The sequence below is a fragment of the Eptatretus burgeri genome, chromosome 14 (assembly GCF_056783735.1).
Source record: "Eptatretus burgeri isolate ZD-2024b chromosome 14, Ebu_testis_v1, whole genome shotgun sequence".
Classification (NCBI taxonomy): domain Eukaryota; kingdom Metazoa; phylum Chordata; class Myxini; order Myxiniformes; family Myxinidae; genus Eptatretus; species Eptatretus burgeri.
The window spans coordinates 42,335,637-42,363,400 of record NC_140974.1 but is presented as its reverse complement, the minus strand read 5'-3'; the positions used below and the strand labels follow the sequence as shown (position 1 = coordinate 42,363,400).

General features: G+C 45.6%; 1 protein-coding gene across 7 annotated transcripts in view; it reads right to left on the bottom strand.

Annotated features, from left to right (window-relative positions):
- The window catches only part of ORC1 (origin recognition complex subunit 1), a 98,853-nt gene extending 77,818 nt beyond the window's left edge, over nucleotides 1-21,035 (bottom strand). Inside the window, exons 1-10 of one of the 7 annotated variants that reach the window (XM_085854504.1) lie at nucleotides 20,764-21,035; nucleotides 20,327-20,433; nucleotides 14,524-14,648; nucleotides 13,400-13,575; nucleotides 8,269-8,494; nucleotides 7,934-8,013; nucleotides 6,902-7,050; nucleotides 6,621-6,746; nucleotides 6,090-6,279; nucleotides 4,572-4,657 (exon numbers count right to left, since the gene is read on the bottom strand). In XM_085854504.1, the coding sequence (XP_085710630.1) occupies nucleotides 4,572-4,657; nucleotides 6,090-6,279; nucleotides 6,621-6,746; nucleotides 6,902-7,050; nucleotides 7,934-8,013; nucleotides 8,269-8,494; nucleotides 13,400-13,575; nucleotides 14,524-14,648; nucleotides 20,327-20,433; nucleotides 20,764-20,766 (1,268 nt within the window). In that variant the 5' untranslated portion in view covers nucleotides 20,767-21,035. Of the gene's footprint in view, nucleotides 1-4,571; nucleotides 4,658-6,089; nucleotides 6,280-6,620; nucleotides 6,747-6,901; nucleotides 7,051-7,933; nucleotides 8,014-8,268; nucleotides 8,495-13,399; nucleotides 13,576-14,523; nucleotides 14,649-20,326; nucleotides 20,434-20,538 lie in introns of all 7 variants that reach the window. The other 6 variants (XM_085854499.1, XM_085854503.1, XM_085854502.1 and 3 more) reach the window with 6 other exon arrangements.
- Nucleotides 21,036-27,764: the final 6,729 nt, after the last annotated feature.

Below are 27,764 nucleotides of genomic sequence, written 5' to 3'. Positions count from 1 at the left end.
AGAGAGGGGGAGAGACGGAGAGAGGGGGAGAGACGGAGAGAGGGGGAGAGACGGAGAGAGGGGGAGAGACGGAGAGAGGGGGAGAGACGGAGAGACGGAGAGACGGAGAGACGGAGAGAGACGGAGAGACGGAGAGACGGAGAGACGGAGAGACGGAGAGACGGAGAGACGGAGAGACGGAGAGACGGAGAGACGCAGAGACGGAGCGACGGAGAGAGGGGGAGAGACGGAGAGAGGGGGAGAGACGGAGAGAGGGGGAGAGACGGAGAGACGGAGAGACGGAGAGACGGAGAGACGGAGAGACGGAGAGACGGAGAGACAGAGGGAGAGACGGAGAGACGGAGAGACAGAGGGAGAGACGGAGAGACGGAGAGACGGAGAGACGGAGAGACGGAGAGAGGGAGAGACGGAGAGAGGGAGAGAGACGGAGAGACGGAGAGAGGGGGAGAGACGGAGAGACGGAGAGAGGGGGAGAGACGGAGAGAGGGGAGAGACGGAGAGACGGAGAGAGGGGGAGAGACGGAGAGAGGGGGAGAGACGGAGAGACGGAGAGAGGGGGAGAGAGGGGGAGAGACGGAGAGACGGAGAGACGGAGAGACGGAGAGACGGAGAGACGGAGAGACGGAGAGACGGAGAGACGGAGAGACGGAGAGACGGGGGAGAGACGGAGAGACGGAGAGACGGAGAGAGGGGGAGAGACGGAGAGAGGGGAGAGACGAGAGAGGACGGAGAGACAGAGACACGGAGAGACGGAGAGACGGAGAGACGGAGAGACGGAGAGACGGAGAGAGACGGAGAGAGACGGAGAGAGACGGAGAGAGACGGAGAGAGACGGAGAGAGACGGAGAGAGACGGAGAGAGACGGAGAGAGACGGAGAGAGACGGAGAGAGACGGAGAGAGACGGAGAGAGACGGAGAGAGACGGAGAGAGACGGAGAGAGACGAGAGAGACGGAGAGAGACGGAGAGAGACGGAGAGAGACGGAGAGAGACGGAGAGAGACGGAGAGAGACGGAGAGAGACGGAGAGAGACGGAGAGAGACGGAGAGAGACGGAGAGAGACGGAGAGAGACGGAGAGAGACGGAGAGAGACGGAGAGAGACGGAGAGAGACGGAGAGAGACGGAGAGAGACGGAGAGAGACGGAGAGAGACGGAGAGAGACGGAGAGAGACGGAGAGAGACGGAGAGAGACGGAGAGAGACGGAGAGAGACGGAGAGAGACGGAGAGAGACGGAGAGAGACGGAGAGAGACGGAGAGAGACGGAGAGAGACGGAGAGAGACGGAGAGAGACGGAGAGAGACGGAGAGAGACGGAGAGAGACGGAGAGAGACGGAGAGAGACGGAGAGAGACGGAGAGACGGAGAGACGGAGAGAGACGGAGAGAGACGGAGAGAGACGGAGAGAGACGGAGAGAGACGGAGAGAGACGGAGAGAGACGGAGAGACGGAGAGAGACGGAGAGACGGAGAGACGGAGAGACGGAGAGACGGAGAGACGGAGAGACGGAGAGACGGAGAGGCAGAGAGAGAGAGACGGAGAGGCAGAGAGAGAGACGGAGAGAGAGAGAGAGAGAGAGAGCGAGAGAGAGAGAGAGAGAGAGAGAGAGAGAGAGAGAGAGAGAGAGAGAGAGAGAGAGAGAGAGAGAGAGATTTTAATTACTGGTACAGTACATTTGCACATACTTTAGGGGTTTTTCACATCATTGGATAAAATATTTTTTTCAGTAGAAGATCATGTTATGAAACATGAAGGATTGTGAAAGAAGAAAGAAGAGAACAAAGAGTGGAATAGGGGTGGAAAATGCAAGCAATGACCACAGGTAAAACTAGAAGGGAACTCGGTGGAGCGTATACTTCCACCCTGTAATGCCTGATCCATGAGAACATATCTGATCTGGCCCAATACATTTTTGAGATATTGTGCTGTATATCATTTTTCAGCCCCAACTCTCAATGGTGAAGAATCACTTAAAAATTTGAGTACTTGGATCCTGATTCAGATCTTCACCAAAATGGAATCAATTTGTCGTTGTCACAAACCCAACATGTCCACCAAGTTTCCTCTGAATCCGTCCACAACTTTTTGAAATATCTGCTATATATATCGTTTTAGCCAAATCTCTCAATGGTGAAGAATGACTGAAAAAAATTATCAGATCCGAATCCGGATCTTCACCAAAATCTAAACAGTTCGTCCTTGTCACCAACCAAACTTGTCCACAAAATTTTATGCGGATCCGTCCACAACTTTTTGAGATATCCTGCACACAGACAGACAAACAGACAAACAGACAAACACAAACAAACAAACAGACAGACAGAAAGGGATGAAAAAATAACCTCCTTCACCTTCGGTGGTGGAGGTAAAAAAACAAAAAAGCAATCAGAAATTGCAAATCCTCACCAGCACTTTTTATGTGGTGTATCTTGCGTGACGTTTGTGTCCCAGTGTGTTATGTAATTAATACGAGACATAATTGGAGCTGCCACTTCATAACTGCTGGCAGTGATGACCGGGTACCAAGACATCCCGCTTTGATCGGACACCTGACCCTGACCCATGACGTTTTTCATTATTACTATTCATTATTCAATTGAATTTAGAATGGGATTAAAATAAATTCAATTCAAATCAGATACAAGACCAAATAGGTGTACAGTCCTGCATTGGACTAATCACAAGGAACCAGTACAAGCAAAAAGCAAAGATGAAGTCATCAGAAGGAACCTGCATAGGAGTCACATTTCAGCTGGAACTGCTCTACCCTCAAACCCATCCAGGCACAGTTGAAATTTAAAACATGTATTCCCCCATCACTATTCAATCAATCAACGTGAAACTTCACATTTATGATTGAGTGGTTTCAGAGAAAACATTATTTAATATTCTTCTTCAATCCAATATGGCTGCCAAACCATGTGACCTATCAATTATTCCTTAACATACTTGTACACCCATGGCTTGGGGAACATTTGTGTGACGTTTCCCCTCGATTTGTCCAGCTGGGAGGAGAAGATTTTTAGAGGTTTTTGGAGTAAATCCAATATGGCTGCCAAACCATGTGACCGATGACATCATATGTATGAACCTTTTGGTCCTCATGATCATTCGTGTAAAGTTTCTCCTCAATCTGTTCAGCCACTTCAGAGAAGATTTCTGAAGGTTTAAAAAAAAACAAAAAAAAACAATATGTCTGCTGAATGACATGACTGATGACATCATCAAATATTTTCTGTGGACAATTTTATCCCGAGATGATCCTCAAAAATTTTCATACTAATCAGATGTGGCGTTCTACATATGCAATTATGTCATAAAGGCACCAATGACATCATCAAAAAAAATCACATTTATTCCCCATGAGGAATTATTGTGTGCCAAGTTTCAATTTTTCCTTGATGCAGTTTCAGAGATACAGAGGTCCAAAGTTTTTCCATTTTTCCAACATGGCTGCCACACCACGTGACCTATAACATTATAATTATGATTAAAACATTCTACATGAGAAGTCGCACCGATGGTGAAATTTTGTCTCAATCCGATAAGCGGTTGCTGAAAAAAACACGAAAGTTCTGTGCAGACAAACAAATGCACAGACAGACAAACAAACAGACCCAAACGCAATACCCTCTCCTTTGGCGAGGGTAACTATGGTCAGATGGAAACGAGGAAGAAATATTTGTGAGATTCAAAAAATATAAATGCAAAAGTATTGGACAGAGAAAAAGATGAAAAAGATATGAGTTTTCATTCTACCTTTGCGAGATCGAACAGCATTTTATACCATCACGCGTGTGGATTGGCTCACTACGTTCGCCTATCCACACATTGTTGCAGAGATTGACGCCATAGATTTAGCATGATTTATACCAATCATAATACAAACATTTCTTCTCTACAAATTTATTTGTAATATTAGTGATATTATATTTATTTTAAATTTCATTTGTGATATAAGAAGGTCCAAGTGGTTGAGGGTGTAAGCACTCTAATCTGTCTGAAGGGTGTAAGGGGTTGAAATGGTGTTAAGGTCGAAGGGGTCTGAAGGTTCTTTGGGGGCTTTTGGGTGCTCGGGTCTTTTTGCGTCTTCGGGGTCTTCTGCATCATTGGTATGTTTTGGGTATTTTTGGTTATCGGGGACATTTGGGTCATTTGCGTCTTTTGGGGTCTTGAAGGGTCTTCACCGGTCGAAGGGGTCTCAGCAGTCTAAAGCGTTGAAACGTACATTCCAATGGTACATAATTAATAGACATACATGCAGTATGCAAACGACATTCAAAAAGTATGTAATTAAGAGACATATCGTCACAGCTTCACTGTGAAAGGAACATTCCAATCGTACGTAATTTATAGACGTCTGTGTGGTGTACAACCAACGTTTAAACAGTACGTGATTAATAAGCATAAATAACAGGGCTTCCTGGACTCACTCACCTCCTCAAGGAACGTGCTTTTCATATTTTTTTTTTTATATATGTAATATGAATCAAAATTCATTCAGCTTTCTATCCATTCCAATAGCTAATAAATCCAATGTGGACTTAATGGTACCAATGACTTGGTGGAATTACCTGCCTCTTGCATCCTCCAGAACTCCCGGACTGGACACAGCAGGCCTGGATCTGCAAGGCATACTGGGACTGCTAATCGTATGGCCCTGTTACACAAGTGACGTTTGGGTTGGTCAAAGTGGTCAAGGGTCTAAGCTGTCTAATCTGTCTTAATACATGAGGTATCATAATATATGTGCCGGTATTCTAAAGCAAAAACAAGCATATACATACAAGCACTTTCTGCACAATAATGAAAGAAAAAAAAAAATTTATCCTCCTTTCCAAAATATAACATTCCCTCGTGTTCAAACATATGACAAGTGACGAGGATAAAAAGGTGTAAAAAATTCATTTCAAAATCATCTCATCATAATATAATGGGTGTAAGCCTGGAACTTCTAACACACTTTTCTCCAAACATATTCTGTTCATACTTCCGAAATATTCACATTATGTGTTCCATGTATTTACGCAGGTGATAGCGGATTCAAAAAATCGAATATAGATATAATTTTCAAAGAATGAATCGATGACGTCACAATCAGCAGCGTTTGGCGGCAAACCAACGGCCGGGTCCCAGATGTGCTTTACTGAACTAAGTCCATGAATTCAGGACATTTGTTCAACTCAACATTTATGACTTTTATCCTGCCATGTTGTTAATCTGTTGATGGAGGTAATGTAGAAACGATGAATATGTCAAATTGTTCACGTTACTCATCCGGCACTATGTGTCAAGGCCAACAATCTAAAGCGACCAGTCTCAAACACTACCATGGGCACCCAGACACACCACCAATATGAACTGAGCTGTTGAATGCGCCGCAAAACATCCAAGGAAACTATCGTAACCGAGTAGTGTGATCCGTCCTGTCCCCCATACCCGTCGCAGAGGGGTATCTGCTAGTAAATATAAGGCCATTCAAAGTGATCTAATTTAGCAGTTGGGTTTGAGAGGATGAACAACATTAATAATCCCCAAAGGTTATCATGGGCTGGGACATATCCCCACAAGTGGAGACAATCCCCATAGGTTGGCATCCATGGAAAGGAGGAAATTCCCCCTCAGGAAATGCCCTGCTGAGTGCAGTGAGAAATGCGGTGCCATTGTTGTGATGTCGCTGGTACCCAGAGTACCCTGGGAGCACAGCACTTGCCCCAAACTCAATGGCTGTGTTTATCTCGTCTAACAGTCCTATATTGAATCTCATATATTTGTCTGTATTTCCGTGTGTGTGTGTGTGTGTGTGTGTGTGTGTGTGTGTGTGTGTGTGTGTGTGTGTGTGTGTGTGTGTGTGTGTGTGTGTGTGTGTGTGTGTGTGTGTGTGTGTGTGTCAGCTCCATAATGAGCCTTAGACAGTGTATAAAAAAAAACAAAAAGGAAAAAAAAAGTCCACCCCATGGAGCCTTTGCTTAAACAGGTGTGGTGGAAACAGTACAGCACTTAAGCATTTCATACCAAGGAGGATTCTACATTCCCTAAACAAGGTTCCATCACCAGCAAAAAATTTATATTGAGATTTAGACGAAACTAACCTTTCCTTGTGATGCTCTCCTCCGAGGAACGTGACGGTGACTTCTCTTAGGTCTTTCAGCTTCAGGTTCCTCTTCTTCATCATCATCGTCGTCAATCTCATTTTCTTCTTCCTCTTCAGAATCTTCGTCGGTTTCTGCAATATCCTCATAAACACTTTCCTCCAAGATCTTCTTGCGCTTGGAAGTGTCACTGTCAAAGAAGGGGAAAGTAAAGCTGTCACGAAATATGAACATAAATCCAAACCCCGAGATTAAAAACCGACACTATGAAACTACGAGTACCTTCACAAATCGCAACAAAACATGTCAAAATCATGGAGGCTTCCACCGATGACAATGCCGTCATAAGCATGACCTGGATCAGGTGCTGCTGCTGGACCTAAGATTGTTGGACTCAGCAGGGTCTTATAAATTGCAAACATCTATATTATTTTACCAGGCAAGCTTACAAAGATGCACAAAATAAAGGTTATGTTCTCATTTGATGCCATATAGAAAGTAGTCTGTCCCTCCGTATGCCCATGGCTGTACCTGACAGTGGACTGCGTCTTTGCAGTGCCATTTGATTTCGCCAGCAGACGTGAAGCCGATCTGAGACACCAGGGAGAGTCATTTTTGTGGATGGGAGTCTTGCAATCCTCGGCTATTGAAACATTTCTGACACAAATGGAGTTTGGGGTAAAACAAAAAGGAGTTTGGTATTGCCAAAAAGCTCAAAGTTTATTATAATATAATCTTTTATTTTTTTAAAAAACAACATCATAATTAAATAGATGGTTCAAATTTGCACAAAGCGTTTGTTGAGGACTGACTTTGTGTTTTCTCTTGCGGTTCTCCTGATTTTTACAGTGTGAGGAGATGGGAGGGGTTCATCTCTGCGATCATTGCATTTTCGAACGGATGGACTCCGGGTGGCAGTTTTCGTGGAATGGCCACTCGAAACTTTGCCTCGCTTGCTGCTCTGGTAATGGAAGGTAAATGACAAAAGTGTGTTGCAGCTGAGAGTCCTGCTAAGGAGGAGTGGGAAATGTGAAAGTGAGGAAACACATGGGAGGGAGATGAGGGAGGGATTGGGGGGAGGGAGGTGAATAACTTTATGTATAAATTTATCCAGCTCGGCCTGCACATATTTTAGGAGACAATCAAGGCCAATTTGAAAGCAAGCCTAAAAGGAGGGCTTGAAAGGTGGTGGGTAGAAACGAGATAATCATCACTATATTTATTATTTTGAAATACACCACAGAAATGCAAACCAATATCTAGTTTAAGTGCAATATAAAAAACCTTAAAATAAGTAAAATTCAAATCTATTGACATGTTTCAATGGATTTCTTATATTCCAATTCTGTAAACAACTAGAAAAGCACTTGGTAGAGTGCATACATTCATCAGGCTGAACAGTTCACGTTTTGTATCAACTGATCGGCTGTATCTGTATCTGTACCCGAACCAAAATCTAATCAGCTTGTTATTGTCACCTTCCTAACTCATCAACCAAGTTTTGGCATCATCCGTCTACAACTTTTTGAAATATCGTGCTATATATCGTTTTTGGCCCAATCTTTCAATGGTGAAGAATCAATGAAAAAAAAAAATAATCATTCTCGTATCCGAATCCAGATTCAGATCTTCAGCAAAATCTAATCAATTTGGCCTTTTCACACAGCCAACCTGTCCACCAAGTTTCGTTCGAATCCGTCCATAACTATTAGAGCTATCCTGCTCACAGACAGACAGACAAACAGACAGGGGTGAAAACATAACCTCCATCCATTGTCGATGGTGGAGGTAACAAAGCAGACCAAACAAATAATTGGCACAGCAGTATACATTGCAATCAATACCTCATTGGTCACCGTTGATTCCTCTTCAAAGATCAAAGAGATAATTTCCTCTGTGGTCAGTCGACAAACATGCACTTGAGCTTGGGTATTTGAGGTGGTGGTGAGGTGGAAATTGAGACAGCAAAATCCTTCTTACAATGGAGACCATAAAAGATTTAAGTATCTCGACATGTTTCCAAATGCCAAATGCAGTTGGAGTATGAAACAGTTGATAATAAGAAAGTCAATATTTCAATGTGATTAGTGTCAGTGATCTTGCAAGGCGGGTTTTTAAATTTAAAAAAGTATCATGAGCATGGAAATAAAGAAGAAAAGGAAAATGAAAAAGCAACTACGTTTGCAATCCTTGGCACTTCTGCGTCGATTCATTCCATTTGTACCATTCCGTGGGACGGAGGGCTCTGCAGACGGAGTTGTGACGACAGCCTGAGGATCAAGTTGAGAAGAAAGCTGCTCCGCTGTTAGAGGTGAGACGGTACGGCCATCCCAGGAGAGATGGACCACAAACACATTGTCCAAGTCTGCAGCAGGGTCAGGATCATCTGCTTTCAGCAGCTTTACCTGAAGATAGAAGGCAGTGCAATGAAACATCACTATACCCTCTCATGACATGCACGCACATTGATACCTCGCCATGCATACAAATCACCAAGATGATAGTTTGTAGCAGGGTTGGGATTCAAACCCTGGTTATAAAGCTGCTCTAGGCTATGGACTTTACATGATGATTGAAGAGAGAAGTGCACGTATCTCTAGGCTATTGTGGAAGCAGAGCTGCTCCCCTGACTGACCCAAGAAAAGAAGGTGAAAATAATTGAGGCCATTGAAGAAGCAGAGGATACAAAGGCACAATGAAATGGTGTTGGGGAGTGGGGGGGGTTCTGTCAGTTCTGCATATATTTTCATAATAACTATTACTAGTAATAGGCATCCTTGACCATGTTGTGGAATGTTGGTTGAGGCCCTCAGTTATATTTCTTATTTTACTTCTTTCTTCCTCCCTTCCACCCCCTCTTTTTCACCTTTATTCACTTTTAAATTTGTTTCCTCCGCAACCACTTGGGTAACTTACTATTATTATTACTCCTCCCACTTCTTACTTTGCATTCCTGGTTTCCGTTTTTTTTCCAGCCTATAAGTCGATGTGGACTACAAGTCGAACTGGCTAATATTCCCATTTTTCTTTCCTTCATTCAAAGACAAGTCGATTTGAATGACAAGACGAATCAAGATCAACTACGGTAGTTATCAAAACTGTCAGTAAGAACGATAGCAGTGTTAATTTAATTAGCCCTGACACTGTCACAACGCATCACTGCCTATGGTACTTCCAGGGTCCTGGATATTAATGAGCTGTTTTGTGCATATTATTTGAACTACTTGTGGGACCACCTTTTGGATAAATAAGGAATGTAAATTGTGTTTCAACATGTTTTTTTTATCATATAGAGGTACAGTGTTAAAAAAACAGGTTACAAAATCATTATCGACTGTCTTCAAACATACACAAGTCCATTCTGAGAATAAGTTGAGGCCCAGACTTCAGGGAAAAAGTATCGACTTGTATGCTGAAAAATAAGGTACATATTATTGGAGAGAAGATTCACAAAAGTCCCTCACTCGCCAAAATCCTCATACTTGCCAGACAATTACATAATCCAGATGGAACCGGAAATCACCCGCAACATGGGAATCTTTCTGCACCGGTCAAAGTCTAACTACAACATCTCAACTTAGAGAATAAACATCTCACCTCATCAAACATTACACAGTAATCTATGCGAAATTAATATCGAATATTAGGCATACTATTAAGGCTCAACTTCAGACTGTGCCAATGCACCATCCAACATAAACATGTAAATAATTTGTGACACTCTTCCCTATTCTAAACCCCCCTCTCCCCCACAACCACCCCCTCATTATTAGTCCCCTCCTGGTTTCATCAGAGGGAACTATAAGTTTGCTCTCCGTCTGTCTGTCCATCTAACCTGTGGTTTTTCAGACTTTTTATTATCATATGTTGTTGTTCGTCTTTCGGCTGCTCTCGTTAGGGGTCGCCACAGCAGATTATCCGTTATGATCCGCATACTGATTTGGCACAGGTTTTACGCCGGATGCCCTTCCTGACGCAACCCTGGTCACCTCTTACGACACAGGGATATGGATTGGGTTTCGCCACGATTCCAGGATGCCCTACACCCTCTCATAGCGCGGCCCAGTGCAGAGCTCCCGTCCTCAAGCGATCCTCCAACCCAAGCCTCCGAGTAGCCGGATTACAGGCGCACGCCACTATGCCGGTACTTTTTATCATATCCTTAATCATATTCAACTGAAACTTGGTACGTAGCTTTATGATGATAGTTACAGAACGATTTGAGTTTCAGGGCGTTTCACCAATTTTACACAGTTATTCCCATTTTTGCCTTAGAAAATATCACATCGGAGAATTGCAAAGCAATTCTCGCTCTTGTTTTCCTTCTCACAATAGTATGAAAAAAAAACACGAAGGATAATTTCTACACCAATTAAATTTTGGAGAGGTATTTTGGAGAGGTATTTTGGAGAGGTATTTTGGAGAGGTATTTTGGAGAGGTATTTTGGAGAGGTATTTAGGAGAGGTATTTAGGAGAGGTATTTAGGAGAGGTATTTAGGAGAGGTATTTAGGAGAGGTATTTAGGAGAGGTATTTAGGAGAGGTATTTAGGAGAGGTATTTAGGACAGGAATTTTGGAGAGGAATTTTGGAGAGGAATTTTGGAGAGGAATTTTGGAGAGGAATTTTGGAGAGGAATTTTGGAGAGGAATTTTGGAGAGGAATTTTGGAGCATTACTTTGGAGAGGAATTTTGGAGCATTATTTTGGAGAGGAATTTTGGAGCATAATTTTGGAGCATAATTTTGGAGCATAATTTTGGAGCATAATTTTGGAGCATAATTTTGGAGCATAATTTTGGAGAGGAATTTTGGAGCATTATTTTGGAGAGGAATTTTGGAGCATTATTTTGAAGAGGTATTTCAGAGAGGTATTTCAGAGAGGTATTTCAGAGAGGTATTTCAGAGAGGTATTTCAGAGAGGTATTTCAGAGAGGTATTTCAGAGAGGTATTTCAGAGAGGTATTTCAGAGAGGTATTTCAGAGAGGTATTTCAGAGAGGTATTTCAGAGAGGTATTTCAGAGAGGTATTTCAGAGAGGTATTTCAGAGAGGTATTTCAGAGAGGTATTTCAGAGAGGTATTTCAGAGAGGTATTTAGAAGCATTATTTTGGAGAAATATTTCGGAGCATTATTTTGAAGAGGTATTTAGGAGCGGTATTTCGGAGAGGTATTTCGGAGAGGTATTTCGGAGAGGTATTTCGGATTACACGTTCGAATAAGGATAATAACACAAGCCCTTTGCAGCTCCCTTAGGGAACAGTTGCTTCTAATATGATATACATTCCCATTACTACTTAAACAAACAGTTTGCAAACAAACAAACATTGCAATAGTCGGGTTCCGGTACTCATGATGCAGTGCTTGGGCGTCATATTGGTTGGCAAGCTAAACTAAACCTAACAAGGCCAAATAATTTGTTTAACCTTCCATTGCAGAAAGTCAGAATAACAAGATAAAAGTGCTAGATTGGAGAGCGACTGATACTGCCGTTGCCAGGGAAGTGAATACAACCAACATGGTGGCACGCAAGGCATTATGGGATAGCTCTGAAAACCTGATCGACACAAGCAATATGAAAATGTACTTACCACGTTATCATGAATGAGTGATTATAAAGTAATTTTAAAGTCGCTAGAGAGAAAGATATCTGATTCAAAAATGTACAAATAATAAGGAACTCAACACTAATTAGATAATAAAGGGATTTTAAATTATCAGTAAGAACTTAATAAAGCGATATCAAATTGATAACGTGATTTTTATGGAACATTAAGGTAAATTTATCAAAAACTGGATGGGGAAAGTTGAATTATCAGCCTCACAGAGCTCATGTGACCCAAGACACCACTTCCCTTGCTCTGCTAACTTTAAGACAACAAGGGAATAAATAGTACCAGCTTTATAAATAAATATATGTATCGTATGTTTTTTGTGGGCCCCCTGGAGTTTAGGCCCTGGTCAAATGTCCTGCTGGTCCTTCCCTAAATCCGGCCCTGACAGGCACTTGAGCGCGCGCACAGGCATGCGCACACCTCATCCATTTATAGTAGTCTCTTAAAGGGTCTTAGAGGTCTTGTGGGTCTTCGGGGTCTTTTGGGTCCTCAGGCACTTTTAGGTCATCTGGGTCTTTTGGATCTTCGGAAACTTTTGGGTCATTTGAGTCTTAAGGGGTCTTCAAAGGTTGAAGGTGTCTCAGGAGACTAAATGGTCAAAAGAGTTCCATTTTTTATAGAAACACTGTGTTAGAAAGGTTCTTCTTCCTCTTCTTCATTTTTGATGGATGGACGGATGGAAATAGTCAAATATTGAAGCTGCTTCACCGCTTAAAAATAAATAAATAAAAATTTTGTGTCATTAGCAAGTAAAAAGCAAAATGATTAAAAAAAAAAATATCTTCTCCCATTAACAAGTAAAAAGCAAAATCATAATGAAGCAGATACAAGCACAGTAAGCAACTATAAGAGCACTCAGTAGAGCGCATACCTCCGCCACGCAATGCGTGATCCCCAAGAACATATCCGGCACAATGCATTTTTGAAATATCATGTTATATATCTGTTTTGGAACCCATCTTTCAATGGTGAAGAATCACCTTAAAATTAAATAATTCTCATATCCAGATCCGGATTCAGATCTTCACTAAAATTGAATCAATTCCTCCTTGTCACACACCCAACCTGCCCACCAAGTTTCGTCCGAATCCATCCACAACTTTTTGAGATAGTGTTACATATCATTTTTGACCCTCTCTCTCAATAGTGAAGAATCACTTTAAAAATTCTAGTAGTAGGATCTGGATCCGGATCTTTACCAAAATGTATTCCGTTCGTCCTTGTCACACACCGAACTTGTCCACAAAATTTCATCCAAATCTGTCCACAACTGTTTGAGATATCCTGCACACAAACAAACAAACAGACATACAAACAAACAAACAGAAAGGGGTGAAAACATAACCTCCTTCACCTTCGGTGGTGGAGGTGACAACAATGAAACAAAAGGAAAGAAAAAGAAGAGAAAGGAACAACAATTTGCAGCCCTATTAGCAAATATGCTGGAGAAGGTGAGAAAATATATCTGGGAATATCAATGCACAAAATAAAATCAGAAATACAGCAAGCTCAGCATGGGGTGCTTCGACGGAACAATCCCCACCGGAGGACACTCAAAATAGCACCCAATTACAGTGTGGCACCACCACATGATGGTGAATGGATAAGGTAGCTGTACTTAAGCAAGGCAGAAAATGATCTGAGTGTTGGGTTCAGAGTAGTGCTGTAGGCCAAATGATTTTGGAACAATCAGTTTACCTGTGCAGGGCCCAGGATTGTGTCTGTGTCAATCTTAGAGCTCCAAAGGGACTGACGTCTCTCACCCTCCATGCAGAGAAATAGTTCTTGAGAATGGAGAGGTCGATGGATTTTATCAAGCAACCGCTTGGGTAACTCTGAAGGTCTCGCAAACCAACATACACTTGCCGTGCTACCTGCAATGCAGCAATAAAGGTTAAAATGTCTTGGGATAATGAAAAGATGGTGTGATTAGGTCGAAAATATAGCCAGGAACAAATTTATATTTGGCTTTAAAGGTTATCAGCAATATATTAAAATCTATCCATTGGTGTACTGGGATCGAATGACAATGTTTGAGGATTGGAGTGATGTAATCTCTTACAAGCTTGAACTACAAACCTGGTTTCCTTATTCCGAATAAGTTTGCAAGGGCTCAAAAGAAGAGGCAAGCAGGATTACAGTCACAATGGTTACAGTAATCCAAGCACAAAGTTATGAGAGCACGAACCAAAGATTTAGTCATCTTCTGATTTAAGCATTAGTGGATTTGAACAATGTGCATGTCGAAGAAAATAGATTTGCAGATTTTACCAATACGTGCCATTTAGGAAAGAGCTGGTTCAATAGCAACCCCTACATTTCAAACTGTGGAAGCAGAGAATTAGGTGATCATCCCCAAGTTACACTTTTTGCTTTTGAAAAATGCATGAGGGGCAAGGACCAGCATGCCAATGTTGCAGCACTGAGTTTGAGAAAATTAATGAACATTCTTGTTTGCATTTCAGGCAGGCATTTAGAGTAGTGTTATAGAACATATAATGAGGTTCAAAGGACAGGTAGATATGCATATCATCAGAAAGCCATTAACAAAATCCCAGGAGATTCTACCAAATAGATGCAGATGAGAAAACAAAAGGGGACCAAGAATAATTCCTTGGGAACACTGAAAAATGGATGAAGTGGGATCTGATGAATAGCCAGCAATGTTTACGGTTGATGTAGATGCACAATCTAACACAAGATGGGAACACTATCCTTTTTTTTTTTTTAAACGTGTATAGCTCGAGGAAAAAAAAAAAAATCAGAAAATGAACTGCATGTACTGACAATGCAAATGTATCCTGCCCCAACCCCAATGTTACCATCATCGTTGAGAGAAAGAAGCTGCGCAACATGTGGCTTGGAGTCATCAAATCCAGATACCAGAATGTAGCTTCCAAGCGGGATGTCTTGTGGATTTATTTTGCCATTTTGCACGATGACACCCCTATAATCAGGTAAAGAGGCAATGGAGGACTTAGTTAGGCTACTAACAGAATTAGGCTAAGAACGCAAAGCATTTTCACATTTTGCCAGTTCCATGATAATGCTACACGTAGTAGGGAAAACAACATGTGCTGAAATTACCTGGGACCCATGTGGGTGCACTGTTTTATTTATCAGGATGGCCTGGGGGGGGGGGGCAACAGTTCTGGCCAGTCTTTCTGGAACCGGCTGGCAAGGCCTGCAATTTTATTTTGGCAGCAATTTGTGATTTGTTCAAGTGTCAGCGATAACTTGCCCAAAGTTCACAAAATACACCATGGGATCTTTAACATCCACAAACGACCAGTGGTGGTGGAAGGGTCCTCCAACTTAACGTCCCTCCAACGTATGGCGCACACATTTATGCCTCGCCATGTATGTGAAACAAGCATGATCGTTTAAAGCTAGGCTGAGATTGGAACTTGTAGACAGCTTAGAGGTGAGTGTATATACCCAACCTCTGAGCTATCTTGCCAGCACCAATAAGTGTCAGAACCACACCGTTTATTATATTGTTCAAACCTGTCTAACTTGTACACGTACAAATAGCTACAGAAAGTGGAGAATGAGATGACTTTTCCATTTGCTATATTTAGTTGTCATTTAAACAGACACAGCTGCTATCATCAACTGAGTCAATCAAAGTTGGCTACAAATTAGCGCCAAGTTAAGAGCTGGTTGGTAGGATAGCCTCGAGGCATACGCACTCACTTCTGAGCCTTTTTTTCAGTGATTCATCATTGCGTTATCGGGTTAAAACGATACATATAGCACGATATTTCAAAAAGTTAGAGACGAAACTTGGTGGATGAGTTGGTTAAGTGACAAGAACAAGCTCTTTAAATTTTAGTTCAGGTCCAAATCCAGATCTGGCCCATCAGTGGGATACAAAATGTAAACTAACCAGCCTGGCGGAGGTGTGCGCTCTACAGAATGCCGTTCTCGTTTTTCTTAGAAATAACTTCAAAGAAAATTAAATGAGACAATCATTTCTTGTTATTTTTCATCTTCTGAGAAACTGTCTTGTTTTAAGAAAATCTTTCCACCAAAGCACTTTCCGACAAAGGAAATATTTTCTTGCCACACTCCCAATAAATATTTACCTCCGTCACCGAAGGTGAAGGAGGTTGTTTTCACCTCTCACTGTCTGTTTGTTACTTACGAAATCTAAAGATTTCGTAAGTATATTGATGACTTCTGTCCTCTGTTTGTGTGTTTGTTTGTGTTGGCATGATAACTCGAGAACGGAAGAAGCTACCAATGCCAAATTACACCACGTGATTCAGGAGGGTGATGGCTAGTGCTGATTAGATTTTGGTCAAAATCGGTCAAAGGTCAAGGTCACAGTGAGGTCAAACATAATTCCATAAATTCATGTGGAAAAATGGAGATTTTTGCTTCGCTCGACGTTACGAGTTCGTTTTAACCTCGATTTTAATTTTGTCTTCAGTTTTTGTGATCACTTAGGACGCTTAAAACTCGGTTGTCAAAATTCTGGTAAAAATCAGATGTTTTGGAGACATTTTAAGATCGTATAAAAAATATTTCACTCGCCGCGTCACGGCTCGTCACGTGGTGCAGCGCGCTCGAGCAGAGGCGGCGTTGAGTCACGTAATGGTTTTCAGTGTGCGTACTGACGGTGTTTTCGATAAAGATGGTGTTTAAAAGTCATTTTTTATCCCAATAAAGGTTATCGTCGCATGCCTGACTCGCTAAGCCGTCGGATTATGTAAAGATTGTTGGTGGATGGCCGAATATTACGGTTTTGTGACTTTGATAAAATAATATTAAATAATTGCGTGGAGAAATGGAGATTTTTGCTTCGGCCGACGTTACGATTTTTGATGGTTTGGTACAGAATAATCGTAGAAACTTCTGGTTTGCGTCGCTACCTTCTCTCGAGTCAGCTTTTATTAGACAAGGTCAGAGGTCAAGTTGACGATTTCGTAAGTACCAGTCTATGACTGCTTGTTTGTGTGTTTGTTTACCCTGTAGCAGCCACACCGTTTCAGCGATCATGACCAAACTGGGTACAGACGTCAGCCATGGTCCAACTTGGACACTTGTTTTTTGGTGAATCTAGGTCAAAGGTCAAGGTCAAGGTCACCGAAATTCTTATTTTCACAATAACATCTGCTAAAATGGTCGTATCGACTTCAAACCAAATCCAAAATGTGCATCTTCCAATTCTGCATCAACCATATGTCTCATTGGGGTGTCACACCAACACCCTTCTTAGCGGTCACGGGTCAAATGTCAGGGGAATCGGGTCAAAACTTTCAAATTGCGATAAAAACGCCATTTCAAGTCCGATTGACTTCCAAGTTATGATCATGACCAAACTAAATGCAATAACTCATTAAACAGTAGCACTATTGACTTGTAAGAACCAAATTGATTTCCAGGTTTTTGTTTTTTCAGAGATCATGGAGATATGACAAAGTTATTCTGGCAATTCCTAGCTCAACGAGAAATTTCAATTGTTTGTTTGAGTGCAGGATATCGCAAAAAGTTGTGGACGGATCAAGATGAAATTGTGTGGACTGGTTGGGTGTGTGACAAGGATGAACTGATTCGATTTTGGTGAAGATCCGGATCCAGATCTGACTACTAGAATTTTTTAAGTGATTCTTCGCCATTGATAGGGCCAAAAACGATAAACAGTTTAGCACGATATCTCAAAAAGTAGTGGATGGGTCCAGATGAAACTTGGTGGACATGCTGGGTGTGTGACAAGGAAGAAGCGATTCGATTTTGGTGAAGATCCGAATTCAGATCCGGATGTGATAATTTTTTGATTCCTCACCATTGAGAGATCGGGCTAAACTAATATATAGCACGATATCTCAAAAGGTTGTGGATGGATTCGGATAAAACTTGGTGGACTTGTTCGGTGTGTGACAAGGACGAATTGATTAGATTTTGGTGAAAATCCGAATACGGATCTGGACACGATAATTATTTAATTTTAAAGTGATTCTTCACCATTGAGAGATTGGGCCAAAAATGATATAGTACTGTGTAGCATGATATTTCAAAAATGTATTGGGTCCGATATGTTCTCATGGATCAGGCATTGCGTGGCGGAGGTATGCGCTGTACCGAGTGCCCGTCTCGTTGTTTTTTCCTTTAAAGTTAGAAAATCATTTTTTAGCAGCGTGAACGTTAAACGAGACATCTGATCTGCATTAGTTGGTGAACGTTAAATATTCCAAGGCGAAGAGTAGGTGGGCCATCACCGGCACCCTAGATAAAATTCCAAAAATTCCTGTTCTAACCTACGAGAGGAAGGGGGGACGAGGAAGTGGGTGGGGAGGAGGAAGAGGCGTGGGGGGGGGGGAGAGGAGTGGGGGGAGAGAAGTGGGTGGGGAGAAGAGGAGTGGGGGGGGAGAGGAGCGGGGGGGAAGAGGAGCGGGGTGGGAGGGGAAGAGGAGCGGGGTGGGGGGGGAAGAGGAGTGGGGAGGAGAGGAGCGGGAAGGAGAGGAGCGGGGGGAGGAGGAGTGGGGGGAAGAGGCATGGGGGGAGAGGAGTGGGGGGAGGAGGAGTGGGGGGAGGAGGAGTGGGGGGAGGAGGAGTGGGGGGAGGAGGAGTGGGGGGAGGAGGAGTGGGGGAGGAAGAGGAGTGGGGGGAGGAAGAGGAGTGGGGGGGGAAGAGGAGTGGGGGGGAAGAGGAGTGGGGGGGGAAGAGGAGTGGGGGGGAAGAGGAGTGGGGGGAAGAGGAGTGGGGGGGAAGAGGAGTGGGGGGGAGAGGAGTGGGGGGGGAGAGGAGTGGGGGGAAGAGGAGTGGGGGGGAAGAGGAGTGGGGGGGAGAGGAGTGGGGGGGGAAGAGGAGTGGGGGGGAGAGAGGAGTGGGGGAGGAAGAGGAGTGGGGGGGGAAGAGGAGTGGGGGGGAAGAGGAGTGGGGGGAAGAGGAGTGGGGGGGAAGAGGAGTGGGGGGGAAGAGGAGTGGGGGGAGAGAAGTGGGGGGGAGAGAAGTGGGGGGGAGAGAAGTGGGGGGGAGAGAAGTGGGGGGTGAAGAGGAGTGGGGGGTGAAGAGGAGTGGGGGGATGAAGAGGAATGAGGGGGGAAGAGGAGTGGGGGGAAAGAGGAGCGGGGGGGGGAGAAGAGGAGCGGGGGGGGGAAGAGGAGCGGGGTGGGGGAAGAGGAGCGGGAGGGGAGAGGAGTGGGGTGGGAGAAGAGTGGGGGGAGAGAAGTGGGTGGGGGGAAAGAGGAGTGGGGGAGGAGAGAAGTGGGTGGGAGAGAGGAGCGGGGGAGAGAGGAGTGAGGGGGAGAGAGAGGAGCGGAAGGGAGAGAGAGAGGAGAGGGGGGAAGAGGAGCGGGGGGGAAGAGGAGCGGGGGTGGAAGAGGAGCGGGGGTGGAAGAGGAGCGGGGGGAAGAGGAGCGGGGGGAAGAGGAGCGGGGGAGAAGAGGAGCGGGGGGAGAGAGAGGAGCGGGGGGAGAGAGAGAGGAGCGGGGGGAGAGAGAGAGGAGCGGGGGGAGAGAGAGAGGAGCGGGGGGAGAGAGAGGAGCGGGGGGAGAGAGAGGGAGCGGGGGGGAGAGAGAGGAGCGGGGGGAGAGAGAGGAGCGGGGGGGAGAGAGAGGAGCGGGGGGGAGAGAGAGGAGACGGGGGGGAAGAGAGAGGAGCGGGGGGGAGAGAGAGGAGCGGGGGGGAGAGAGAGGAGCGGGGGGAGAGAGAGGAGCGGGGGGGAGAGAGAGGAGCGGGGGGAGAGAGAGGGAGCGGGGGGGAGAGAGAGGAGCGGGGGGAGAGAGAGGAGCGGGGGGAAGAGGAGCGGGGGCGGAAGAGGAGCGGGGGCGGAAGAGGAGCGGGGGCGGAAGAGGAGCGGGGGGCAGAAGAGGAGCGGGGGCAGAAGAGGAGTGGGGGGGGGAAGAGGAGTGAAGGGGAAGATGAGCGGGGGGGAAGAGGCATGGGGGGGAGAGGAGTGGGGGGAAGAGGAGTGGGGGGGAAGAGGAGCGGGGGGAAGAAGAGCGGGGGGGAAGAAGAGCGGGGGGGAAGAAGAGCGGGGGGGAGAGAAGTGGGTGGGGGGAAAGAGGAGTGGGGGGAGAGAAGTGGGTGGAGGGGAAGAGGAGCGGGGGGAAGAGGAGTGGGGGGGAAGAGGAGCGGGGGGTGGAAGAGGAGTGGGGGGAAGAGGAGCGGGGGTGGAAGAGGAGCGGGGGTGGAAGAGGAGCGAAGGGGAAGAGGAGCGGGGGAAGAGGAGTGGGGGGGAGAGGAGTGGGGGGGGAAAGGAGCGGGGTGGGAAGAGGAGCGGGGTGGGAAGAGGAGCGGGGGGGAGAGGAGCGGGGGGGAGAGGAGCGGGGGGGAGAGGAGCGGGGGGAGAGGAGTGGGGGGGAAGAGGAGCGGGGGGGAGAGAAGTGGGTGGGGGGAAAAGAGGAGTGGGGGGAGAGAAGTGGGTGGAGGGGAAGAGGAGCGGGGGGGGGAAAGAAGAGTGGGGGGGGGAAGAGGAGCGGGGGATGGAAGAGGAGCGGGTGGGGGGAAGGAGGAAGACCGCATCATCAGCCCCACCCACAGCAAATGATTGATGCAAACTCTCAGCCTTGCTCTGCTCGCCAAACAAGATGGTTTGGAGGTGGCATCACGGAGCACACTGTCCCAGAAAGTGTGAAGCCAGTTGTTGTCCCACCCGGAGTTATGCGAATAACTCACCCACATACATTTTGCCGCTCCCTTTGTAAATCTGCAGCATTGTCGTTTCCCAATGGCAACACCTTCTTGCTGCGCTGGCTCAGGCGTCGAGCGCTGTACCTCCTCATCTACAACAAGAGGAAACAACTACAACAACCATGTACGTCACAACATTCCTCACACAATTCAGACCAGGGATCCATTTCTCAACTCGGGAGGATTGTGTGTGGCACCTCCTTGTGATGCCAGAGAAAAACATTGATAATTAATGGTTCCAACCCCGAGAATCTTCACGATCATTCACGGACCGGTATTTGTTTGTCGTGCGACTGGTCCCACAGTTCTGACCCGATGACATCCACACTCGCTACAAAGGATCACCATGACCCCAATGAGCGCATCGAGGTGTTTAGGGGGTGGGGGAACAAATTCTCGATCAAAAATAAATAGAGACCGACCATTCGTCGACTCGACGGATCATGAACACGTTCTCGGTTACAGTAATATCACGTTCCTCTTCAAGCCGAACGACATTCCTTCGCCAGATTTTACGGCCAAACTGCAAACGCACCGCGAACCTTGTACGATCCCTTCGAACGTACTTCTACCACAAGGGAGAGATAACTTTGTATTATTTCACCATCACCGAGTCCTCGCCAGATACACGTTTCCCGCCTGTGCCTCAAAAAAAAAAAATTGAGATAAAATAACAACAACAACAACAAACCTACGCACTTCCTGTTTCGAGAATTTCCATCTCAGATCAACTGGAATCGAAAATACATTAAACATTTGTTTAAACAATTGAAGGCCACAATATTATATATTCTCACATTTCTCAAACGAAACTTTATATTTATATATTGATCATGAGATACTTGGTGGACGTTAAAGATCTCCGTAGAATGTCGCGCGAATTCCTCTGAATCGCGGAGAAACTTTAAACGGTTTCCAGAGAAGATGTCTGATGATTATTTTTTTTTCAATTTACTTCCTTTTAAAGGGTATTTTATAATTACTCATGCGGGCCGTACTTGCAAAAAAAAAAATAAATAAACTTTCAAACCGCGTGCGAGAAACAACAACCACACAGGCCGTTCCTTCGCTCTCGCGTGCCCGTACGTGCAGAAAAAAAAATTGTGACGTCAATCGTGACGTCATAGCACCGTATCCTGTCATTGATTTGGTAAATAAATGGCCATAACTTGGGAACCACGTGTCCGATTAATATCAAACCTTGAAAAGGCACATCCTCAGGTCTCCAGCAATATACCTGGCAAGTTTCAATTAGATCATTAATTTTTATTACATTAAATTACATTACATTATTATTACATTACAGTTTTAATTACATTAAACAGCGGACACAGACCGAGAAACAGCGGTCACAGACACAGACACACACACACACACACACACACACATACACACACACACACACACACACACACACACACACACACAGACACAGACACAGACACACACACACACACACACACACACACACACACACACACACACACACAGACACACACACACACACACACACACACATACACACAGAGAGAGTGCTGGAATTATGGAGAGATGATGTTTTATAGAAATCAATCCTTATTTTTCGGTAAATTATTTTCATCACCTCCCTCACCAAAGCTCGATGGAGGTTGGTTTCACCCCTGTCTGCTTGTGAGCACGATATCTCAATATGTTATGGACGAATTCGGGGGAGGGGAAAAAACTTGGTGGACAGGTTGGGTGTGTGACAAAGACGAATTGATTCAATTTTGGTGAAGATCCGAATCCATATCCGAATACGAGAATGTTTTAAGTGATTCTTCACCATTGAGAGATAGGGCTAAAGTCAATATTAATCAGGTCAGTTCAGGTCAGGTATGGGAGCATGCGCCAGAGCAGCGCGTCGCTACGTCCACCAAACGTCTACACCACGTCTACGTTCCACAGGTACTCCAGGGGCCTCCATCTGGCCATCCCCCAGGCAAATGCCAGGCCCATCCCAATCCCCTTGAGATGCCGATCAACCTGCTGCAACCACGAGGCACGTGGTCGGCCCACTGGCCTCCTCCACTCATGAGACTCCCTCGCTGAGAGAATCTGGTGAGCAGGATCAGTGTCAGGAAAACGAGCCACATGTCCATACAGCCGCAACTGACGCTCAGGGACTATGCAGGTAACAAATCTCATCCGAGTCTCTCTCAGCAACCGCTCGTTGGACACAAAATCCGACCAGCGATAGCCAAGGATTCTCCGAAGAGACCTGCAACTAAAGGAATTAAGTCTCCGTCTCAGATCCTTGGTCACAGTCCAAGTCTTGCATCCATAGAGCAAGACTGAAAACACAAAGGACCTGACGACTCGGACTTTCGTCCTCCAGCACAGGTCCCGACTATGCCACACCCCATGATCCAGTGATTCCATGACTCCCCAGGCCCGACCCAGACATCTGTTGACCTCGGCTCACAGCCAGCAGAGACATGAATATCACTGCCAAGGTAAGTGAATCTCTCCGTGACCTCAACATCCTCACCACAAACAGGTACAGACAGGACAGCGGCATCCAATATGTCATTGAAAGCCTGGATCTTCGTTTTGACCCAGGAAACCCGTAATCCCAGCGGCTCTGACTCCTTATTCAGCACTTCGAGGGCCCCCAAAAGGATGTCTAAAGTCTCCCCGAAGATGACTGCATCATCTGCGAAATCAATGCCAGAGATGTTGACATTCCCAAACGATGCACTGCAGCTTTATCTCTCCGACATCCTCCCTAAAATCCAGTCCATACAAGTGCTGAAAAGTGTGGGGGCTAGTACACACCCTTGAGGAACTCCAGTAACAACTGGAAATAAGTCAGAGATGGTACCACCACATCTCACAGCACTCTCAGTACCAGAGTAGAGTTCAGACATCAGATTGATCAGTTTTGGTAGCACCCCACGAAGACCAAGAATCCTCCAGAGCACATCCCGATTCACTAAATCGAACGCTTTACAGAGATCAACATAGGCTGCAAGCAGCCCCTGCCGAAACTCTTGTCTGCGTTCGGTGAGGACCCAAAGAGCAAGGATACGGTCAATCGTTGACATCTTTGGTGTAAAGCCTGACTGCTCTGGACGCTGGTGCTCAAGCAGATGGTGGCGAACCCCTTCAAGAATTATCCGAGCAAAGACCTTGCCCGGAACTGAGAGCAGCATCATCCCTCGGTAGTTGTTGCAGTCTTGGCGATCACCCTTCCCTTTCCAGAGAGGGACAACAAGGCCCCTCTTCCAATCAGTTGGGATGATTCCTGTGTTCCAGGCAGAGCACAGAACTGCATGCAAGGACACGAGTGCAGCATTTCCACCAGCCTTGAGAAGTTCAGCATGGATGCCACAGATCCCTGGAGCTTTACCCCATTTCAACCGGTTCACCGCAGTCCGTGTTTCCACAAGCGAAAGTGGACCACAGCTGATAGGAGGGTCAGCAACAGGGATTGTAACACCCTTGACGTCCAACTTGACAGCTGGGGGATCAGCCTGGTACAACCGCTCAAAGTAACTGACCCAGCGGGCCTTCACTTCGGACTCCTCTGTCAAGAGCCTACCACTCTCTGCTCGAACTGCAGTGCTCCGAGGGATGGGCTTGGATGAACGTAATGCGCGAATTCCTCTGTAAGCAGGATATTAATCGATATAATCGATATTAATCAAAGCAGCTCACCACCTTTTCTCATGGAAACCTATACACCCCAAACAATTAGGGCCTTCATCCTAAATCACATGGAGGGACAAGCCAGCCATACTCCAAGTCGGCTTTGCTGCTTTCCATATTCGCAGTGCTGAAAGTGGAATCCAATGCCTTGCATATGTCATTAACCTGTCGCGGCAGGAGGTTGAGTCTCACTCAAGGTTTGCTTCTTGTTCACCGCAAACAGAGTATCGATATGTTGCAGTAATTTAGTCTCTCTTATGGTCTTGCTCATCCAACACCACCTGCCTCTTTGACCAAACCCCTGATCAAAGACGTTCTTCGAAAAACCTTTTGTTATCCTGGACTTCAACCGAAGCTCAATGGGAACGTCAACACGTTCATCTTCTCTCGGATGTTTAACTACCTTCCCCCCCGTCTGTTGTGCAATACTGTTCTGTCAAACTTGATAAGGTGGAAACATCGGTCCTGCATTTCCTCTCTCTCTCCGCTGGGGTGAAGCTGTGCATTCTTCTTCAGATGTTTTGACTGATCCACTCTGTCTGTTAATCCTTTGCACTCTGTTGCATTGCTCCACCATGAGCCTTCACGGTTGTATTATAAAAAACACAAAACATGGGAGGGCTTTAAAAAGGAAATTTGATGGAATAGAATCGGTGAAAGGTGGAAAGGTAGAAAGTGGCCAGCACAAGAGATTGCGATTGCCTTGATGAAGGCATTAGACGGTTTGAGGAGGATGAGGGAGGAGAGAAAGAGGGAAAGGCAGGAAATTCAACAAGCCAGATAAAGTGGGTTGAAAGAAATGGAGGTGAAAGGTAATCTTTTATTTTGGGATGGAACAAGTCAGAATGGGGGAAGGTGGAAGCAAAATGAAAATGGGCAAGGCAAATTTGAAGGCAGAACATGAAAGCGTATGCAAAGGGGTGAAGATACACAAGGAGAGGAGAAGGCCAATGGTGATACAGCATAACCAGAGATGCCAAGGAATCTCATCGGTTGCTTTTCACCAACGTCTTAACAAAATAGCTGAAAGGTTGAAACATCGGCCCATGGAAGAGGTAGGCGTGCAAAGTGCATCCAAAAGCTTTGTAGAACGAAGTGAACAGGATCGAGGAAATGTTTGGTTGGGTAAAAAACAGCCAGGTAATGTATAAGTTGAGTGTCACAAACAAGGTTCTTAAATCTATCCATTTCCAGCTGAGAGTCAAACAGACATACATGTGCCCGGCCTCCGGCGATGGCGAGTAATTATTGGGGAGGTGGGTTGAGGGGATACTAAGTCTGTGAAACGTGTCCTCTGTGAGCTAATCCCCCATGATATATTCCATTATAACCCCTATTATACACCCTCAAGTACATATATTGTTACGAATCTGGCAGCCATGAGCACACAACAGCCAGGTCCTATAGATCAGTTATATCGGTAAGTACGTGTTTCTAGTTATGGTCCCGTCCCTTGTCCAATGGGAATTAAATGTTCATGCGCTGCGGAGTTATTTTTATAGTCAGGGTTTTCTTTTACATCCCTTATAACAACAACAACAACGCCCATCTTCACTTTCACAACAACAACACTCTGCTCACAGCATTCTTCGCACACTCGCTGGCGAGTGCGTGTGTTGGCGGAGTTTAACATGAGCATGGCGTCCCTCTTTGGCCAATCGGCAAGGAGCGGGCGTCTCACCCGCCCCATCTCCCACTCAGCACCATCGCCATTATGCACGTGGCCGGAGGTGAGGAGGTAGGCGGAGCTACAAACTCCTCCGATCGGGACTCCACCCAGAAGGGTGGGAGTTTCCCCGACTACCGTGGGCCCATCCAATGGAAGACGGCCAGGGAATCGCGCGATGGGTCCGACCAATCAAGAGGCGAGTGGCCAGGAGAAGAGGCCCCTCCCTCCTAAAGTGAAGTGAGTGGTTGTCGGGACGAGCAGAGAGAATTTGCGTCCAGTCTGCTCGAGTGCGCGTCCAGTCTGCTTAAGAGATTGCGTCCCGTGTTTCTCGGAGCGCGTCTGCCTGGGTTTGCGGCAGACTGCATCCTGCGCTTCGGAGGCGTCTCGTCTGGCGCATTACAGCAAGCGATCGACCATTTTCATTAAGGGAGATCACCTTGTCTCGCCTCCTCTGGGTTCAGCTATCCTGGCCCGTGATTTTGGCGACTGGAGCTCCGAGAAGGTGTGGACGAGCAGCCACGCGCTCGCGGCCAGGTAGCCAGCCGAACTATCCTCTTCGGCTGGAGAGCCGAATAAAGACCTGGCAGGTCCATTTTCTTTATGGGTGTGCGTGTCCGTGTGCGAGCCTGTCTTGTCTAAGTGGAATTGTTAAGTGCTTTTGTTGTACATTATTTACATTTCTTATAGTTGTGATAACTCTGCTCTTTGTGTGTTCCCTTCCCCCTATTGTTAATAAACTCCCCTCTTCTTGAATGTCCCAGCTCGTCCTTGTCCTTTCTGCCATTTGTTTGTCACGCTGCGAACAGGAATTAGGAAGGCCGTTGCCGTAGTTGTACATTTGGTCCAGCACGGCTCTGGTAACTCCGCTCGGTTACGCCGGATCCGAGTCGTTACCTGTGACTCGGATCGGACAGAGCCGGCCGAGGGTGTGGTTCCCCAGTCGTTAGACTGCATGGGTATTTAGGTATATTGAGTTTGGCAATTAACCCTATCCCACGCGGTCGAATTATTGGCGATTCACGGTCTTGTAAGGGACCCGTGCCTTTCGGAGTTGTTCGAGAGGCACGATCTAGATTCCGGGTGTTCGGTGGAGCCGACCCTACTGCTCCACCTAGCGGTCGCGCTCGCCACCGAGACCCGGCCCCACAACAATATCTCCAAAGTATACTGTACGGTATAGGGGTGGTCCAGAATTTTTTTAGGGGGGGGGGTTCACTTAAGGTTAAGATGTTCTCACATTGTGAAATATACCACTAAGCCTTCTTCAAGTCAATGTAATCGTCGAGGAAAAGCCGGTTCATCTATCCAGAGCTCGCTGTGTCCGACCATACATTTACGAAAAGGCCTCAGGCATGTCACTAACTTTTTCTAAAGAAATGATGAAAATTTTGGAATCTTTGCCACGATCTTTACAACAACAATGTAAATACACAAAATGTTTCCAATAAAAATCAATGAAAACATCGAAGGGACAAGCACAAGATGTGTCGAAATGACCCCGAGCACGAATCCTAAACTCGCCATTGTGGATCATCAGATCATTAATTATATTAATGGACGATGTAGCCACTGAAACTTTGAATTACCTGATGGAATAGTTCAGGATTTACTGCGCTTTGCTATAGGACACGATCCCGAAAATGTTGCCTTTCCCATCGGAGCCACAACTAAACACTGAGTCGCAGGGATTAATACAGAGCCAGCGGAGAAAAGTATGGCGGCTCGGATTAATTGCCGAGTGAAAGTAAAAGACGTGCGATTGCCGATTGTCTAGTGATATCTCGCACGACGATCATGTGACATAATTATATCGTAGCATTCATTGCCTTTCTGTACAACACATGTGCAAACATTGGCACATAGATGTTTGCCGTCCATGCAACAGCACATCAATTTGAAGTTTTGAACACCTAGTGCTTTTTTAATACATTCTTTATATATGTGAATACATATAATTTGCAGACAACATGATGGGATGTGGTAACTCCTTATTTGTCCTTATCACACACCCAGGTTGTCCTCAAAGTTTTGACCGAATCCGTCCGTAAAGTTTTGAAATGTCATTCAATATATCGTTTTTGGCCT